Source organism: Scomber scombrus, chromosome 20 (assembly GCF_963691925.1).
Source record: "Scomber scombrus chromosome 20, fScoSco1.1, whole genome shotgun sequence".
Taxonomy (NCBI): Eukaryota; Metazoa; Chordata; class Actinopteri; order Scombriformes; family Scombridae; genus Scomber; species Scomber scombrus.
Genome location: NC_084989.1, coordinates 20577114 through 20597957, shown reverse-complemented (window position 1 = coordinate 20597957; position 20844 = coordinate 20577114). Strand labels below are relative to the sequence as shown.

At 39.3% G+C, this 20844-nt stretch overlaps 1 protein-coding gene across 2 annotated transcripts; it reads right to left on the bottom strand.

Moving 5' to 3' along the window:
* Nucleotides 1-2286: 2286 nt before the first annotated feature.
* prpf4bb (pre-mRNA processing factor 4Bb) lies at nt 2287-13953 on the bottom strand. Of its 2 annotated transcripts, none has more exons than XM_062441694.1 (16): nt 13895-13953; nt 10745-10826; nt 9184-10331; nt 8722-8895; nt 8329-8487; nt 7713-7794; nt 7345-7543; nt 6156-6229; nt 5756-5846; nt 4984-5131; nt 4682-4819; nt 4440-4593; nt 4229-4343; nt 3988-4139; nt 3755-3841; nt 2287-3602 (listed from the first exon to the last, which is right to left on the bottom strand). In XM_062441694.1, the coding sequence occupies exons 1-16, from the start codon at nt 13951-13953 to the stop codon at nt 3399-3401; spliced, it is 3066 nt and encodes a 1021-aa protein (XP_062297678.1). In that variant the 3' UTR covers nt 2287-3398. The 2 variants fall into 2 exon arrangements, with proteins under 2 accessions (XP_062297678.1, XP_062297679.1); XM_062441695.1 differs by having other exon boundaries at nt 9184-10328.
* Between the last annotated feature and the right edge of the window lie 6891 nt (nt 13954-20844).

The following is a 20844-nucleotide window of genomic DNA, read 5'->3' as shown; positions in this document are numbered from 1 at the left end:
AGGATAACACATCCAAGTCTTCAAGGTATCATAGTCTACTTGGTATCTAAATGGCTTGTTTTAGTTAGTCTGGTAAGGTACTCAAGTGTATATAACAGTGTTTTTATGTTCTGTTTGACGTTGGATTGCACGGTTGTTTGGAGCTGGTGTGAAAATGGACATTTCCTCCTTGACGATTAAAGGTCCCATTTGGTGCTTTATGTATGCTTACATAAATAGATATAAGAGTACTTCATGTTTTAAATCTGTCTTAATGACCAACAGTGGTCCACAGCACATGAACCTCCCTGTCATGACGATAAATACTGTAAAGTGATGTGTTTTGTTTCATAGGAAATCATCCGTATTGTTTTTTCCAAAGCTCTTAAATTCAGAATGTGTACTGCCATCAAGTGTTGCAGTGACTTTGTCAACAGTGTTAGTATGCCTTGCAGTCTTATGTGACTGCGCACAGAATATCAAGTAGTTTACCTTTTATTCAGCGTCAAAGCAATGAGGTACAAATTGTTTTAATGTTCTTTGGTACTTTGTCATTTTTGTAGCTGTGCATTGATGGTTTGATTGATGCTTTTTCAAAGAAGTAGAAATGATTTCCTTTGAGAGAAGGAAATTACATTGAGGTATGTGCCTTATACGTATCTGCCTGTCAGTAAGAGAAAGATCACTGCCAATCTTCCATTGTGAATTATGAAAAAATAAAAAAAATAAACATGTAAAGTGTCTTGTGAGACCGCAAAAAGATACAAATGACAGAACGTTTATATAAGAAAAGTGAATATGAGAAAAGTCAAGATTTGCGTAATGCATTCTACTTTGATTTTGTTTTGCTATGTTTTGACATCTATTGTGCTTTTATATATAATGTGTACATACATTACTCTTTCTGTAGGTTTAGCAGAGGAAATGGGGAGTATCCTGGGGCCAATAAAGAATTGACTTTGAAAGCAGGGATTCCCAGGCCCTGGGTAGAGGCCAGACAGATCTGGCTCACAGAGGAGCTTCAAGTGCCCAGCACTGCCCCTCCGCCAGAAGAGCCACTTTGCTTTTATAACTGACTACAAATGTTTGTATGGTTTTAATAAAAATGGAAATTATATTTTAAGTCTCCTTTCTTCCTTATGTGATGGTTTTGATAATATGACAATTTAAATTGTGTTTTTGTTTTTATCGTGATACCACGACAGAGGATAAAAATATTTCTTCTATAATTGTGCACAAACACCTCGATTTACTATAAATCAAACCATATCCACAGGAAACAAGTTATGCAACATAATAAAAAAAAAACTGTGCCAGGACATTAAAGAAGAGTTATCTGTTGTCACATTAGAATTTAGTTTTTGAATATACTCCTCTTAATAAAAAATAAAATAAACTTAGTAGCTAGAGCCAAGTACCTCAGTAACTTCATTCATGAAACATAGCTAGTGCTGCTGATGCCCTCTACTGACCACCACGAGGAATTACAGTTACATTGCAAAGTGGGAGCTATGCAATGCAGTGTGAATCCCATCCTGATGTGTTTGATGGCATGCTTATAAATTACTTGTTTGGTTACATATTCACATTAAGAGCAATCAGGTAACAGCCTCTTACCTGTATGCCATTAGATTAAAGCCAGCTGTTACCATCTCTGCTCACTCACATTAACACCTTTACCGATGGTTATTCCACTATAGCCCTCATGTATTTACTGTCTCTTTAGGCTGACATCCCATCAGCTCATATCAAAAGTCCTTTTAGTTCCCTCGATGCAAGCACAGAGACCTCGCATCATTCCCTAACTTTCCAGGATGAGGAAAATGGTAATCTTATATCTAAGTGAGTCTCCCATTATGCTTTTTAGAAGCTCAACACAAGTGCAATCATGCGACGGAAATGAAGGGTACAGTTAGACTTTCCACTGCAGAGAGGCTGCATGAGAGCCATAAATTGTTCCAACTGGATACAAGATAGACCATTTTTACTTTTGATGCTCTGAGGCTGCAGCTGGCTCAGATGAAAACAATTTTTTTTCCTCTTCAGAAATATACCACCTTCCCCCCCCCTCTCTCTAACACTTCCTTGCAATCTTCAGACTACACTTAAGAGAGGAGTTCACACATCTTATCCAGTGGATGTCAAAAGCTCTTTTAGGACAGCTTCCATCCTGTTATCAAATCTGTACACATGTTCCACGACTGTCCCTCTCTGCCTCGTCTGCCACAACTTTTACATTATCAACTTCCACCACGCCAAAATGTTTGGGGATAAAATGAAGAACGGGGGGGATGTGTTGGTATACAATAGGAAACATTTTATTACTAAAAAGTTGTCTTATACTGAAGGTGCTCTTTCAGCAGTGTTTCCACAACTATTCTTTATTGAAATCACAAGATTGTTTTTTTTACCACTTAATGGAAAAAAACAAATGAATCATACATGAAATGGCAGTAACTATGGACTATATACAACAATGGGGGAGAAGAGGGTCACAGGTGTGGCTTCAATAGGCCAGCATTGTTAGGTGTTTTAACACACTTGGCTCGTACAGGAGGCACTTGAATCGGAGAGCCTTAAGAGCCAGGTCCTAGCCAGAGTGCTGGAGGGAGAGGAGGGTTAAAAATAACAACAAAAAAACCAACATGGAAATGTCCAGCAACAGAAAACAAATGACTACCTGCTTTGAGAATAAGAAAATTCTTGTTCAAGGAATACATAATAATATGCATCTATTCCTTCAGCTCAGACCGCAAAGGCCTGGAAACTTGGTTAAGGGGGATGGGGTAGAGGTTTGCACAGGGGAGGGGGTTGTTGTCACATGTGGGACACTGATGCACATACAGAGCATTTACACAGGCCTGCACCACAAAAATCTAGAGCACAAAAGGGTGCACATTCAAAAGCATGCATCGCCCCACAATGAGCAATGTGGTTTTAAAAAAAAACAACAACAAAAAAACAAAAACAGGAGAAGAGAAGATGTATTTTAGCCTTCTGCAACTACGACAAAACTCAACTGTCTGCTGCTTGAGATTGTTAATGCAATAGACATACAGTATTTACAGGAATTATATTTTTTTCTTTTTAAACACTCCAATGTCAGTTAAATTAAAAAAAAATTTTAAAAAAAAAGTCCATAACTGCATTGCCAGGTAATGAAGGGCGGGGAGTTTACAATGATATTCGGAGGGGAAAAAAATCAATGTTTTAAAGAATGGCTACCATTTCAATGATCTATTTACAATAAAACACATTTTTTGAATGTAATCATAAACAAAATAATGTTGAGGAAGAACATAAATCCATGACATTCTGTGTGGAAGTCTGTGGGTTGGCTGCCTCACTGAGTTCCTGTCAGAGCTGGTTTAGTGGTCGGTTCCTCCGTCTGCTCTGGGAGTGTTGTGGGGTCCTGGGTGTCAAATCTTCTCCTGTATAAAGGGGTGTTGCAGAGCCTGGTTGATGGTGATGCGTTTGGCTGGGTCCAACATCAGGGTGCCATCGATCAGGTCCTTCAGCTGCATCACCTTCTTCCTCTGGTCCTCGGGCAGTCGCTGGCATCCTATCATGTCTGTCAGCAGGTCTTTGGTGGAGTTGATGGTGCTCATCACCGTCACCTTCTCCTAATGAGGCAGAATAATGAGACATTTTCAGTACGGGGTAAATCCTGATTGTTAGATCTTAACAGCAAATAAATCAATCTATTCTTGTTCATTTTAGCAGCTTTCATCACGTAAAAATAGTCTACAGTTCGAGTATGAAAAGAGCACCTTACCCTTTCTGTTACTTTGTCTACTTCAATGTACAGGAAGTTCAAATTCTGATCGAAGTGCTGGTCTTTGAACAAGCCTTTGCGAATCATCTGAGGGAAGAACAACAACAACATTGCGTCACTCATAAAGGTCTTGGAACAGTGCGCGCTGGAGCAGCAACACTTCTCGCTTCATCTCGGAAAGAGAAACAGTAACTGGAGAAAATCTCGACTGAAATCCTATGATGCAACTCTACCTTGTTCGGCATCTTGCCCTTGAGGTCCATCGCCAGTTTGATCATGTGGTTGTTGGAAGATCCGGGGAACAGGATTTTGCCGGTGTACAGCTCGTGTAACGTGCAGCCGACGGACCACATGTCAATCCCGTAGTCGTATGGTTTTCCTATGACTGTGACAGAAGACGTTGTGAGCAAGGTACAGTTCTGACTCCGATAGCTGCATGGTGAAATGTGATTTATATAAACAATGAAAACTTACTGATTTCTGGAGCTCTGTAGAATCTGCTGACCAGGTACGGAGTGATGTCGTTATCAGCAACGTGCGATGCAGAGCCAAAATCACATAGCTTCAAAATGGTCTTTGACTCGTTCACCTTTTTTAAAGGATTGACACAATAAGAAAAAAAGAAATCAGCAACTATTTTCATCATTCTATAACTTTCTTAATCTTTTTTGTATTCAGATCGTACCAGGATGTTGTCTGGCTTGATGTCTGCATGGAGGATGTTGCATCTTTTGAGCAGCTTTAGGGCCAAGAAGAGCTGCTGACTGTAAGAGCGCACCGCTTTGATGTGGAGACCGACATCTTTACCATATTTCTTCAGCACCTCTCTCAAATTCATACTGAAAACAAAAAAAACGCAGGTCGTTAACAAGCGAGGCCATCGGATAAAATGACGAGCAGAAAAACAAGTGTTACGTTTCTCGTTACCTGAGAGGCTCGAATACCAGACATAGATGCTGCTTGTGGTAGAAGTGCCTGAAGAGGCGTAGGCAGTGAAACTTGTCATCGGGATCGGCGTCGTTCAGCTTCTTGAGGAACTCTAACTCTTTCAAACCGGTCTTCTGCCTGTTCACCAAAAAACAAAAGCATGTATATATATGTTATTATCAGTGCAAATTTCATTGAAGTATTCATGTGATTGGCTTTTTGTCATTAATGTATTTCCTAATGCCCTTTAGTTTGGATATGAAATGTAAAGATTGAGTTTATATAAAGATGGTTTGACTCACATGAGCTCGTTGTTTCGGATGATCTTGACTGCCACCTCCTGGCCGGCTCTGGCAGTGTCTCTGGCTCTGATGACATTACTGAACACACCCTGGCCAGTGTAGCCGTACACGTCGTAACGCTTGTCCAGTGTCTCGCCGATATTCACCCCTAAATAACCACACACACACGGCACAGACACACACATTTGTTAATGGAAGCGAGGCTGTTAAAAATAAAGAGAAAAGAAGCCAAGAGTGTCCTTGTATCAGAGACTTAGTCATATCAAATAGTAATGCTTTGCTGCCATGATATTAACCCTTACATACTGTTCAGGGTCTAATTTGACCCGTTTTTATAGTTAAGAGAAGAAAAAAAATCTTCATGTGACCCAGATTGTCCAAAAATGGAAATAACATTTTTTTGTGCAACAGGAAACCGCTTTGAGTGTTTGACTCATTTATTAAAAAATTCAAAAACCCACCGATTCATAAATACGTTTATTCACATTTAATATAATGAATTTAAAGAGTGTAATTGTAAATATTTTTCCATCAACAAAAAGTGTAAAAACTAAAAAATATTCACTCTCTCTGCTCTCTGAAAGCTTCATTAAGGATTAATCACCAATTAATTAATGACTGATGAGGTGTTCAAGTCTGAATTTATGTATAGGGGATACTCTGAAATGCCTGAATATGAACAGTATATGTAAGGGTTAAGCAAGCAATTCATGGGTGTCTCTCCTGATGCTGACACAGTCCTAAATAGAAGAATTAGAGGTGAAGCACTCACGGTAGTAACCCTCAGCATCGGTCCAGTTGTCCCTGAGGTTGGGGTTCTCTTTGAAGTCCTTTCCTACACCTGCTGCTCTCATCCTGGCACTCTGCAGAAACAATACAAAAAAGGAGGTCAGTGGCTCAGCAGTGCTTCCTACTGTTATTATTATTTCAAATTCTGCTGTAACTTCACACAAAACAAGTGAATATTAGATACTAAAATGTGGAAGAAATTGCTCCCAGTTCAGCATTAAGCCTGTTTTTAACTTCACCATATCTTAATTAACTGTATTTATTCATTATTTTATTTTACATCATATTGTTTTGTGTGTCACTGTAAATGAGGATTCCTCCCTTATTGTCTTTTGAGGTAAAATAAAGGTTGATAATAAAAAGATAGGGTCTAAAATACTTACATCAAAGTCAGCAGCGAACATATCATCCGACTCTGTAAACATGTCAGGGGCTGAGGGCTTCTTTGGGTTGGCTCCTGATTAAAAAAATAAAAAAAATAAAAAAAAGAGCAACAATAAAACGACACAAGATAAGTTTCTATTCATCCAACCATGTTGTAAAACAGAATATGTGGAACATGTGTTTGATTCACATACTCTGCAGAGATCAAAACATGCTGCAGGTGGCAGAGACACCCAGGCTTTGGATTACAAGCCAGCAACTGAATGAACACATGACAAAAAGACACAAAATTAAAAATCCCTGTATCACACAACTCATTTGCATTTGTCACACACAATCACCACCAAAGACTTGCTTTTTTTTTTTATATATATGTATATTTATAGAGAGAGAGACTGGTATCCTTCTGCCAGTCCGTAACATGACAGACGGTTGTCAGTATGTTCAAGTGAGACAGGCCAATTATGCCGAATTGTTCCAAATTGCAGGGAAGCTTTCACCTTTTAGCAGCACAATGGACGTCCTGTGTATCAGCTAAACTGTTGAACTTTAACTGCGCTGAAAATATCTCACATTTTACTTCCTGTGAAAATCAAACAGGAAATTGAGAGGAGACTATTCAAAGTGATTGCAGTGTCATAGACAGACAGAGGCTTTCTCTCTGCTCTGTCCATGCTGATGAAAGGCGACTATTTAAGAGAGCAGATAAAATGATCCACATATCCTTTCTAGCGTTTCAAAAGCTTTAAAGCCAGGTGTGGATGGACTATTGCTGATTTTTTTTACTCTATCCTTTCTTTTCTCTGGGTCAACGCAACCCCTTTCTAGCACAAGGTAACATATTTGGAGCTGCTTCAATGCTTAACGACCACATTTTCAGTCTTATCACAGCCTGTAGATATAAAGGAGAGGACCCACTGACTGCTATAAAAGGTGAAAGCACTTCTTAAAAGGTGTTCAGAGCAATGATTGACCTGTGCATGTGACTTCAGGGCTTTAATATTATTCTGTATAATTCATGCACTTCTATATCAGAGAATGAAACCTACATTTAATGTTTTTTATTGGACACATAAACTACTTGACACTCAACCTGACCGATTCACAGGTGATGGTGTGGTTCATTCAGTTGGTCTTGTACGCCAACAGGTCTTTTTTTGTTTTTTTTACGGCGATGCGGGACATTACCGTCTTTCTCCTGGGTGATGAGGTTATGCTTGGCTTTGATGCTGGCCTCGAAGGTGTTGAGGTTCTCGCGTTCGTACTCCTTGACGTCCGCCGCCACTCGCTCCAGGATGTCGTCTGGCGAGAGCGAGCGGCTGCGGGTGCTGCTCTGCGGGCTGCTGGGCTCCGACATCATGTTGTCATCGGTCCCCTGCTTGTATTTCTGTACGACGGTGCCGCGTGAGAGCAAAAAAATACATTTCAAACATAGTAAATCATGCACATTAGGTGTGTTGCTCATTTCTAAAAAGACAGACCACTGTGTAAACCTGTTAAGATGTAAAACTGTATCTTCTTCACAAAACTTTGGATTAGAATAAGAGTAAACAGACCTGTACAATAGCCAAGCGTTGCTGTCTGCGCTGTTCAATGAGGGCTTCTTCATCTACTTCCTCCCCATCAAAGTCCTCCAACCTGCAAACACAAGAAAAGTTGTATGAAATAAAGCATGTCCAGACTTTTAACATTTAACAACACGGATTAATGAACTAAACTAAAACTAAAGTGAGTACATTTTAAGATATAGTGTCAGCTACAGATTGACCCATTTCTTTCTTTAAAAAAAAAAACCCTTCATGATATCATTATTTGCACCTTAAAAACAATATTTACAGTACACATTTAAATTGTTACGGTATATTGTAGTCATTTTAAATGCTTTTTTAAAGGAATAGGTTTGTCTGACCCATTTATAAGCAACTTCCACAAGTTTTAATACATTCATACAATTTGGCATCAAAAGCAGAAGCCATGAACAGCCTTAATTATTAGTATAAAAAATAATAGTACAATCTTAAAATATACATACTTTCTAGGTGATTATCAAGTTACCAGATCAGCACATGCAAAGTTAAATACTCTAGAAGACATTTTTCTATTGGTTTGCTGCAAGTGGATCAATTATCTGAACAGAACTGGAGTACAACCAAAATATTTCCTTTTACTCACACTTCTCCTTCTGAGGATTCTTGGTCGACCTTCATGCCCTCTGATAGGCTGCCTTTGAACTTGTCTTCATCTCTGCTGCGTCTTCTTCTCCTGTCTCTGTCGCGGGACATCGAGCGTCTGTACTGTCTGAGTCTACCGTAGCGGTCTCTCTCCCCAGACCTGCGGGGGCACAGATGTCGAGGATGGAGAGTTGAGTACTGGATAAAAATTTAACCTGATTAAAGGTTTCGCATAATAGTGCTGGGTCACACTAAATGTAAGTTAAACAGAAACAAACCCTTAAAACTGAAGCACTGACTATTTGTAGAAAATCAATGTTTGCCTTCACACATGAACTGTTTTGGTTTAACTCAGAGACAAAAGATCGTTCAGTGAAAAGTGAGCTGCTGTCACCTGTGTCCCAGAGGAGACCTGCTCCGCCTGCGGGGAGAAGAGCGAGAGCGTCGCCGTAGAGACGGAGACCGCCGTCTTAGAGGTGAACGACTCATTCTGCGGCGAGGGGCCATTCTGGGACTGTTCTCTCGTGATCGATCTCTGGCTGAGCCCATATCTGGCCGCAGGCGCTTCCTGTGTGAACACCAGAGGAGTGGACAGGACTTTAGGGGACATTTAAAGACTTTAGTGGACATTTCAGGAGGCTGTTTAAACAAAACCGTTCCAATGCAGACGAACCACGAAGGACCAGAAGAAAAAACTGTTTATTTTTTTCTTCTTAATATTTTACACCTTATTGAGTTAACCATTTATTTTGATGAAGAAGCATTTCACAAAGACAAAAAATGCCAAGATTTTTTGTACAAACAGACAGTTCATTTATATGACATATTTGTTAAGTGTGTGTGTGTGCTAACCAACCTCATTGGTGAGTCCTGCCTGTCAACGTCCCTCCTCCTGAGGTCTGGCGAGCGGCTGCGGCCTCTCCTCGGGGGGGACCTTGCTCTGGAGGGAGAATTACTCAGTTTGGATGCCCTGTCTGAGGCACCGGCCGGGGCGTGGTGGGCGTCTCTGTGGCGAGGGGAGGGGCTGCGTTTCCTCACGGGGCTGTGAAGCCCTCGTCTGTGTGGGGAGCGGTTCTCTTTCCCTGACGACGCGTCCTTCGACGGGGACTTGGTCGGCCGTTTGTCGCGGTCGGCGTCCAGGCGAGTCGGCCGCTCCCGTCCGGGCGACCTGGACCTCCGGCCCGCTCTCTCCTGGTTTGGTCGCTCGTCCCGCTGAGGTGAGGAACGTTTCTCAGTGCGGCTACCTTTCTGCTCGCCTCTCCAGCTGGAGGGGGAGTTGGACTTCCCGGCTCTCTCCTTGGACCTGTCAGCGCTGTCGGAGCGCTTCCTGTCTTTCGACCTGCTCCTGCCGCGGCCTCGTTCTTTAACACCTGTGTCCTTGGTGCTTTTGGTCACCTTGTCCTGCTTAGGTTCTTTGGGAAGCCTTTCTGCGGACTTGCTCCGACTGCGACGCTTGGAGCTGGTTTTACTGCCCTCTGTTGAGTCCCGTCTAGATTTACCACCTTTCCCCCCCCTCGGAGATATGGGTTTACCTGAGCTGACCCTTTGACGCTGTTCTCCATTCCTCACCCTCGCTTCTCCATCTTCTTCCGATCCAGAGTTGTAACCCTGAAGGATCAAACCCATACCCGACTGAACCTTGCCCTCCATCAACTGGCTGTCCAGCTCAGCTTTAATCATTGCCCTCTGTTTCTCCAAATCCTCCAGCAAGGCCCTGTCGTCCAGACTCGGATTTCCGGAGGACGGAGAGGACTCGTTTTTTTTGTGGCCGGAGGAGCCAAAGATGACAGCACCGGAGGGAGAGGAGCCCTCTTTGCGTTTGTGTTTTCTGTGTTTGTGACGGTGCTTGCGTTTACGGTCCTTGTCCTCATCGGAGACATGCTTGTGTTTTTTGTGCTTACTGCGATGCTTATGTTTTTTCCTCTTGTGTTTACCGCCACCGCTGCTGCTGTGATGTTTGGGCCCCTCTTGTGTCTTCTCGCCATTAGTTTCCGCCGCCTCCTCCTAAAAAACAATAACATTTTTAGGTTAAGATATAATTCAAGTGTCTGATTATTTGAATATATACATGTTAGAATATGCTCTGAAATTTGAGGAGAAAGCTTTTTTCCCCCCATTTTACAAGTTTACACTCATCCATCAACATACATTAAAAAAAAAGATCCAGAAGAAGAGGGGCAGTACCCTAAAAATGTAATTAAATGTATTATAGAGCTGCTGTTGGACACTTTAAAAGTTGCTACTATACTACATGACAGATACTATTTGTTTAATGGTGTAAAAAAACATGTAGTGCAATATTATCAAGATGCAGACACACATTTTAGACTCTTTACTTCTGAGATTGATTAGATCAGAATCATGACATCATACCACTTAAGGTATTTAGGCCTTGTTGTTGTGTTGTCCACCCCTACCTCTTCCTCCTCCTCTTCTTCTTCAGACATCTCTCCGCTGTCTTCATTACCGCTCCTCTCATGGCTCTCCAGATCCTGCTTCCTGTTTGGAAAAAAAAGAGAACAAACTTTTAAAAGGGAGTAAGATTAGTGCGGAAAAGATTAGTCGATTAAGTGATTTAAAAGAGAATTCATTAGGTTACGTCCATTATCCTGGGCCTTGTGTTAGATTACACTAAAATCTTTCAAATGAGATTCAAGATTCGAGATCACTTCATAGTCATGAATGAAATTCAGTATACTGTCTTACAATTGAAGACATGTACATAAAAATAAAGATTTATCATATTACACACTCATCAAAACATGTTCACATACACATACTTACCAACATATGCTTAAAGGAAAGTTAACAACAAGATGGACCATAAAAATGATAATAGTAGCACTTGTAAAAGATAAATAAATAAGTAGCAAATACATTTTATTGCACAAAGATATTGAAAGATTTGATGTGTTGTGTGTGATTTCAGAGCAGAGGTCAGTGTGATGATGAAGTTTTTTGGGTTAGAAACTGTTCTTTATATCTTGTAGTGCATGCCTTAATGGACCTATAACATTTGCCTGAGGGTAGACATTCAAATTTTCACCCGGTGAGGTATACAAATTTGCAGATAGTAGTGAGATAGAGGTTAAGTTGAGGCATCTATATCAGAAAGTATCGGGAGACAACAGACAACGTCCCTATAAATGACTTAACTTATCTGGCTTCAGCCTCTCCAAAGTGACGATTTGCTTATTTTGCCTTTTCTTAAAAAAAGGATAATTTAATTTATTCAACTCCTTTCTTTTCCTCATACAGTGGAATATTTGAGCTTCACTGTGCAGAGTTTGAAGGCTGTTTTCACATTCATCTGCTGGAAGTGGAAAGTTTCTCTGCGCTCTCCGAAAAGCCGATCTCAAGGTGTGAGCCAACGAGCGTGATTTGTGACATCACCACTAGTCTGGAAGCCAGATCGGCTCCGATATTTAATTTACACACGAGTGCGATGTGGAAACTTTACAGCCTGCAGTGCACAAACACTGAGACAATTTTACAGCGAAGTGGGAGACATCCTGTATCCAGCACATAAACTTTTATATATATTGCATATTCATAGATTCTGAACTTTGGTGAGTAATAAGAAATTGGATTTTTAAAAGTGGTGAACATCCTTTTTTTGCTCAGGAGCACATTCAGCCACAGACTCCTCCAGCCACCGGCCTAAAAGCATATTGGGGGGCTCCTTCATACCATCAGCCATCAGACTGTACAACAACACAACTCCCAGTTTATCCCACTCCCACTTAAAAGACTGATGCTGTCCTTACTATGTAAATCCCAGGAACATTGCACACATGTATAGAATCTCAGGAACTTCTGCATATTACTAGTTTATATGTATATTGCAGATTTATTTACACAGATTGTTTACTGTCTATAGTATTTCATTTTATCCCTTTCTCACTGTACTGCTGTGTCAAGTGTTGCATTTCTCCCAATGGGGATCAATGAAGATACATCTTATCTTAAGCAAAGTATTTTTATATGTCTTAATATAAGTGCAGAAAGGATCTTTAAATAAATTGCCTATCTTTAGACTGTTGAGTTGGATGAAACCTCATTTTTACATTTAAGAGCTGTAAAGACGCCAAAAACTCATTTCCTCTAGGTGGACTTTTACTAATGTGACCCTGAATATACAAAAGTAAAGATACAATGCATCATTTTTACATTTCTTGTGCAACTGATACACATTTTTGTGTATGAAAATGTCCAAATTTGACTTTCTTTTCTTATAAAATACAAAAATCACCATTCAAACGTGTTACTGTATTCCTTATAGTCTATAAAATGTTCTCTTGGATCATAAAATAATGATTTTCAATGTGTGTTTTTTCCATAAATAAATAGAATACACTCTTCATTAATGACTGAATTGATGTAGAGATTAATTAAGAGTGAGAATATTAACAGTATGTCAGGGTTAACATATCATAATTAATGGACATTAATAGAATATTTCATTTAAAATTGAACTAATGCTTTATTTCTATGCACAGCTCAATGTCAGTAAATCATGCACAGTTACGTATTTGGACTATAGGAGAGTTGCAAGGCGTCAAACGGAAGAGGTTTGTGGTGGTGGTGGTGGTGGACCAATGTGATATCATCATTTCATGGGGTCCAAAATCCCTGGGGGCGCCCCTGCTTGCTTCTACCAGGGGATTTCTGTTGATCCTCCTAAACACCAGTAACCATTGGCAACCAAGGCACAACTGATACCTCTGCTACCATTTAAAACAAACCCTCTGATACCACTACTTTTATATGCAATACTGGAATCAACTATATTCAATACAGCATTTAATAACTACAGTGATTTTATATTTATTTTGATAATATTCCGGCATTAGTCAACATTTCCATTACGTTATTGTAAATGAATCTCCTGTTTGCATCAAGTTTAGAAATATCAACCTTGAAAAAAAATCATGACCCACGTGGTAAAACATCTTATGATTAAAACCTCACATCACAATAAGAGTAGATTAAGGTTTAAACATAAAGGTGACGCGTGGTTACGTAATGTGCTGGATTTAGCCACAACAGTGTAACCTTTAAAAAAATAAATAAAACATTTTAGAGATAGATTGATGTGTATTAATAAACGTCGCGTGTACACGTGTGTCATCTGGTAAACTTTGGGTCTGTTATCTGTCTGTCACTCTGACTCCGCCAAGATTTACTCTCGTTAGCTCCGAGTGCTAACAGATGTAGCTTAGCAAAGTTAGAGCTAACTATGCTACATCCTTCTCACAACGCTCACTTAAACATGTACCGTTACTTGCAGCCATACGAGCATGCTTAACACACTGCAGGGAAGCAAATATACATCTACGAGGATGCTTATATTTACAATTAATTTTCTTTCAAGTGTAACTTAACGCAATGTGAGCTAAATAGCATTAGCTGCGTGGCTAGCTCAGCGTTAGCCCCGGTAACAATGTGAAGCTGCTATAAGCCTCCACGTTTATCTACCTGACTGCGTGGTTCGCTTTTGTTTTGGGATAAGGGTAAAGGTAACACGGTGCAATACGAAATAAATAATATTAAATGAAATGACTTACACGTGTTCGTTGCCATTATTCATTCTTCTGGACGCGATATCCATCTCAACGTCGGCCATTTTGCTTTTGGCTGAGGGGTGTTTTTTTTTTCGTCCACGCAAAAACAAACGAGGACAAAAACAGAATGCCTCCAACGCCCCCTGCTGCACCGGAGGAGAACTGCATGCACTGATTTTTTTTTTTTTATTATCTTCCACCAGGGTGTATCCATGCACCATATGGGTTTACTTCAAAACTGGCAGTGATGGAAAGTTACCATAAAGTACTGTTCAGTTTTGAGGTACTTGTAGTTGTAGGAAATTTAATAGGTTACAGATAAATAGTTACCCTATTTAAGATATGATAAGATATTCCTTTATTAGTCCCACAATGGGGATTTCAAAAGTCAGACATGGGCTTAATTGGTACTGAGACACCATTAAGTCCATGTGTGCTCCAAATAAGCCCACGCCATGATTTATTTACAAAATAAAAAAATTGTATATATAAAAACAGCAATATATGTATTCAGTCATATGTTCTCAGGTTGTTTAGCTTTGAGTGGCAATGTGAATTGATTTAATTGGCATACTTGGGGGCTCTGCCACATCTCAGCCAACGCTGAAGTGTTGAGGTGTTTTGTTCATTTTGAAGAGTTGGCCAAGTGTGTACTCAGGAGGCTTCAACGACTTGGATGTCAGTAAAGCTGTACAGTGACATATGCAATGAAAGGCTGACTGAACAAGTGGCCCACTATCTCTTCAAGCACATTCAATAGGTGATAAAAGGTGAGGTCATAACTAACTTCAGACTTACTATCCTGTTGTAAAACATTTCTAATGATTATGGATAAAATCATCCCAATTACAGATTCCAATATCTTGTTGCCTTTATTGAACTTTGAGATTATTTTTTCTTATAATAATAATTATATGGCAAACAAGCCTAGTGTGCCACATAATGAGAAAAAAAGGGCCCAGAATATAGTATTTAACATTGTTTTGTCAACTAATATCTACTGTATCGACTGTAGAAAATGTACACAGATGAGAACCAGAGACTCCAAGAGACGGACAAAGAAAGTTCACATCAGTTAAACAATGTTCAAATCTTACTTTAGTTGTCACATGTCAGCAATGTGGAGCTGGACAGTGTTACATACTGAGCTATAGTGTCTGCAGGAGTCAGCTTGAGAAGCAGCCAAGTAGGCTACATAATAATGAGAGGAAAAAGGCAAAGGTGGTTGCCTGGTTGCATTTGCCACAGAATGGCCCTGGATGTCAATTAGTGGATCATGTGGTTGTTGAGGGCCTCTCACGCACCCCATGGGGGGATGCAAGAGGAAGTTCTCAACTCAATGTAAGATGAACAACAAGAACAGCAGCTCATTTTTGGGGAGAAAGATCCTCTGCAGAAGAGTGAATTTCATGGCATCAGCAGAGATTTTAAACTTGAAGATCAATACAGTAACTTTTGACATTGTTTCCTGCTGTTGTGAAACTTTCAATATGTAAAAAAAACAACAACACACAACTATGTGGAGAGTAGGAATTTTAACTTCCGCATCATTGGTTGGTAGTTGTTTTTATTTCCAGCTCATTTAGCAGGATTCTGGAAAGGATCATCAATCTTTTCCCAACTTTTACTTACTGATTACTTTTATTGTCTGCAGACACAAATAATTCAAACTCATGAAACAAAAAAATCCCTTTCATGCAAAAAAAACAAATCCATTATCAGAGATGTTTATGCTTCTCAGAATGGAGACCACCACATGTGATATTTAGTTGAAAAGAGTGAAAACACCAATCACTGAATCAGATTTTGCTTTATATAACACTTAAAACATATCAGACAGATTTGATTCATTAGCTGTGAAACAGAGAAACCCTGAGCATTGGCTTTTTATCACTGCTCAGCGAAAACATTCAGGGATGCAGAAGCATTCAGTGGGTGGTTATTATCCACGCTTGACAGTTTTATTCCTTCCAATAAATTGTGTTATTTGGGATGCACCTGTGGCTGCTTATTCACAGCAGTGTGAACGTGTGACGGAGGCCTGCGGACACTGCAGGATTATTGTTGACATCCAGGCAGATGGGACGACAGCCCGGCAGGTGTTACCATTGTTATCTTGTGTTTTGACATATTATTCGGTGTATAGACTAAAAAACATCTTCCCAAATATATAGGGTGGATTAGGGTAATGTGGGACACTTCTTGCAATTCTTACATATGAATCCAATACATTATATCAACACCTAATATCATTATGGAATCCCCAAGATGTTTCCTTGTTTAATTAGAAGACAATTTTTAGATATTGCATTCAAAAGGAAAATTGCACATATATTAATGTCCCTTGTGCCAAATCATTTCAGAATTTGTGGATTTTGTAATTTGGGACGCTACTTTTTAGGCTTAGAAATACTTTATTTATACAAAGCTGAAATTCTGAAATGTGCATACCCATATTTGGTCATTTACAATTTGTTTTGCTTTCTTCGTCAGATAGGTTATAAAACTATTAGCCTTTATGTTCACATGTGTAATGTTAAACAATATAACATACACAGAATGCATATACTAGTTAGCTTTAAAATAATTGAATAGAAAAAGAGATAAATGCACTGGAGGTTAGTCAATGTGCTGCATTACCCTAATCGCCCCTAGCAACCAAAACTTTATCTAAGAACTTAGTTTTTGCTGTAGTCGTATACAACAGTCCCCCCCCCCCCCTCCTCCAGCATTAATGTACTATACACAGCACATACAGACAGTCTATGGGCTGTAACTCATAGTCTGGGTCCTCTGCTGTTCAGTGTATCTCAGATTTATTTAGTAAAGTTGCAAGCTGGAGGTCTCGCCGCAGATTAAAGTGTCGGTCATGGAGACATTAGATATTCCATTAGTTGAGACCTCTGTCCCAGCGTGCCCAGTAAATCATCAATGTACATACAGTAATGTGGTGAATGTTGCATGCTGCCATGCGATCTGGTGCAGAGACGGCCTGACTGTGCGCCACACAGTTTGTGATTTATCGTGTTTTGCAACTTTGTAGACAACAAATCGCAGCACATAAAACACGAGAAGGTCCATCGGTGGGTCTGTTGTTTTTTTTAACAAACTCATTTTGTGTCTAAACACACAATTCAAGTGTAAATCCCACCTATAAATTGTAAATGTGATATAAAGGTGCAGCCATAAAAAAAATGTGGGTTTAAATCTTTGCATCATAAAGCTTTACGCTCCAAAATGTGTTTTGCTTATTGCTACTTTAAGATCCCCTCCAGACATGTTTTAAGATGCATATAAAATACTATATAATAATAAATAAGTATGATATGTGTCACCACTTTGCTCTCTTTTTTATTATTATCATTTATTTAGTTTCATATATTTACTTTATTTTCCTTTTTATACCAATGCTGTAATCTTCCTGTAAATTATAAGCTACATTTATGGAGGGTTACTCATATTTTAATGTGTGTGTGTATATTTGTGTTTGCTTATATACATGTGATTACCTACTTTGTCACCCACCAGTGCTTATTATGTATGTATGAATTAGCAGTAATGCGTAAGTGGATGGAAGATGTGAATTACAGGCTGCATGTGTGTGCAGTGAATTGTACTGTAGACTATATGCTGTAACACAGGTTTAAATTGAACTGCACTACTTTTCAGTGCAGTTTCACTCATCAAAAATACCATAAATATGCAAATTCACTCCAAAAATGTAACTGCTGGACTCAAGATGTCTCCTACTTTACTGTTTATTGGCATCAAGTTTCCACATCACACTGGCCTGTGATTGGCTCCAAACTGGTTGTGATGTCACAAATCATGCTTGTAAGTATTCCGTTTTTTTGGTTAGCGCAGAGAAACTTTCCCCTCTTCAGTAGATATATACTGAATATGAAAACAACCTTCTAGGATCAAACTCTGCACAGAAAAGCTGATCCAACAACCAAAGTAATAAAACAAGAAAAACATGAGTGGAGGGGGACTTAAAATGTTGCAAGACACAGTCACGGATACAGATCGTCACGGTGATATGCAGTATGGACAAGTTCTTCTAAATTAAAGAAAAATTCTTCAATGGTTAAATGTGTATTTTGTGTCAGTTTCTGCAGAAAAAAAGTGTGATAGCATTACTGATGGAACAACATTCATACATCCAACTGCATCAGGGTTTCTTGATGCCCCCCAAAAACCTGCAGATCTGATTTATGGCTTTGTGAAGCTGGAACTTGGATTTCTATAGAGAGGACATAAAGCAAGCAGACGTTGGGCCTGTCTTGATGCTAGCCCCCCCCCCCCCCCCCCTCCTGTTCTCCAAGAATCACTGGAGACACAATAAGGATGAAGCCATAAAAGATCAGCTCCAACAGATGCTGGGTGAAAACAACCACAGTCCATTATGGAGCCTGTTAAAAACTCTCAAGCCTGTTTCCTTACCCACTGGTCCCCCAGCACCTGCACCCGTCATCAGGTTTTGTCTTCTGGTGTGGACGAGGACAGAGTTATGGCTAAAGAATGCCTCCCCCCCCCCCCAGCTGACAATGCTTCTCAATGAAAAGGGAGCGCCTGTTTCCATCCACGCAGATGTTCAGTGTGCCCTGACAGATGTGTCTATCTTTATGTTTTTTCCTCTTTTTCCTGCCCCTTTTACTTTATGTGACTTTTTGATGTTTGATTTTCTGAAAGAAAGCAGCAGGTTTTGGGAGCCCAAAACATACGGTCTTGTCGGAGGATGAAATGTATGTTTGCTTTCGAGGGAAAGGGCGAGGCGGTAGAGAGAGAGCAGAATGTTTATGAAACTGGAAGATCATTTTTGTCATCTTTTGTCATTACAGATCATTTAAATGAAGCTATCCACAGCAGCTCTTGTAATTTTGGACAGCCTGGGCCATCATTTGGAGCCTGAGTGCTGCCTGTGTTGACAGCATCAGTGCACATTGAGGGTGTGGCAGGTTGGAGATTGTCAGCGAGTGAGAGTCAAATTAGAAAACAGAAGCTGTAGAAGCCTTAATCTTCCTCCTCTAAACTGCACACTTAGGTACGGGTGTAAAACTTTACTTGAATGATAATAAAGGCCCACGATCTCAGCCTATAACTATGCAGTAGGTCCACCGCCCAGGTTATAAGGTAAACTTGTGGAGAAAACTCATGTAACATATGATTTTTTAACAGTTTTATTAAGAAAATTTGACTTTTCTTAATCAGAACTCACTTAAATTATCAGGCAGGGTCATTCAAGTGTCAAATCTTCACGTTTTCAGGAAGTTATAAACGCTCTGATGATGCTCAAATATGTGCAGTCATGTATAACCCGCCCACTTTCCTGTTGGGTTTATTGGTCATGTAAAAATAGTTTTAATGGAAATATTAGAAGCTTTTATCCATTCATACATAAAACATATTCTTTATCTTTCATGGTCAGAAACACAGACTTTCAAATATTGGAATAAACAGACTTTCAACCATTACAATACACAGCTTTGCTTCAGATGTTCCCTCTCGTTTACTTTTTAGAGATTAATACAATCATAAGCAGCTGCATCTCTCTCATTTGCATACACTGTATCTAGTAAGATTACACTTAAAGTTACTGTCGGATCCCCTTTTTTCAGTTTTGTTAAAGAGCCTTATACTTTAACTTTATATGGTATAATTGTGCTTTTCCAACATAAGAATATTTCCTTTCAGATCAAAGTCAGTTTTTAAGTTTACAAATTCTCTAAATCTCTAACTAGTTTGATACCTTTTGTGTTGGAAACCGACTGTCTCTCTTACTCTTGAAGCCATAAGAAGTTTATTTTTTCCTGAGTAATTAATTCTATTCATATATTTCTAATGTATAATTATATATTTCTATTGTGTTAAATGTTTTACTTGTTGTTTCTGTATATCCTTGTTTTGTTGCTGTTCAAGTGCTCTCTTGATAGCTTTCCAGGTTTATTGTAAAATATTGCTCCTATTTCAAAAATGACTTGGCATTAAATATAATCTTTCACTGGTTTGAAGAGTGAAATGAACATTTTACTGGTATTAAATATCAAAACAACTGGACAGCAGCACTATTTTGCAGATAAAGAAATGTAATCTGGCAAATTGATCCATATAACAACTGCAGTACATGCTAACAATGGACTATTGATAACTGCGAACACCATATAAGTACATTAAAATGAAAAATAATGAACCAGAGATGCCAGAAAAGATAAGAACATGCACATTGTCAAATATCTGATTAAACAGCACTTATTTAGGATGAGGCATTTGTTTGTGTAATGTCTCAAATGTTGTACTGTGGACTCAACTAGCTCAACCCTTATCCTGATTCAAAATTTCAATCTTAAACCTATTTGCTGATCTTAGTTTATAAAGGACAGAGTGGTAAAAAGTTTCATATACTTTTACCCTGCAAGGACATCTTAACACACACAAACTCTTTGGGTTCTTACCTGATTATACACAAAGAAAGAAATCTCATCTACAGACTTTTGGCATCAGCTCCGTCGTGAGAGAGACAAATGTGTTTAGGATTCTGAGAGAGAAAGAGGATGAGTGGGCAAAAGTCTATGTTTTCCATTTAAAGTTTACTCTTTGAGAAGAATTATGCTGGAATGAGGCCGTGGTGCAGAATGTGCTGACTCAGCAAATGTGGCCAAAACCGCAGATTGAAGCCCTGCTCAAAACAGACAGATCCTATTATTACACTGGGGTCGAGGGCGCTTTCTGATAATAATGAGGCTGTTTCTCTCTGTAATATAATCATTCTCTAATCACATGTGTTTAAAATGAAATACGCAGCACACAAGATCTCCACACTATTCGAACTGCAGTGTCACTATAAGAAGCAATTTTACAATATGCGTCATTGTTTTTGTTTTTTTTACCTTTTTTCTTCTTCTGATAAATAATATTCTTAGCTCAATTAAACCTCAAAGAAACAGCTTATCAGA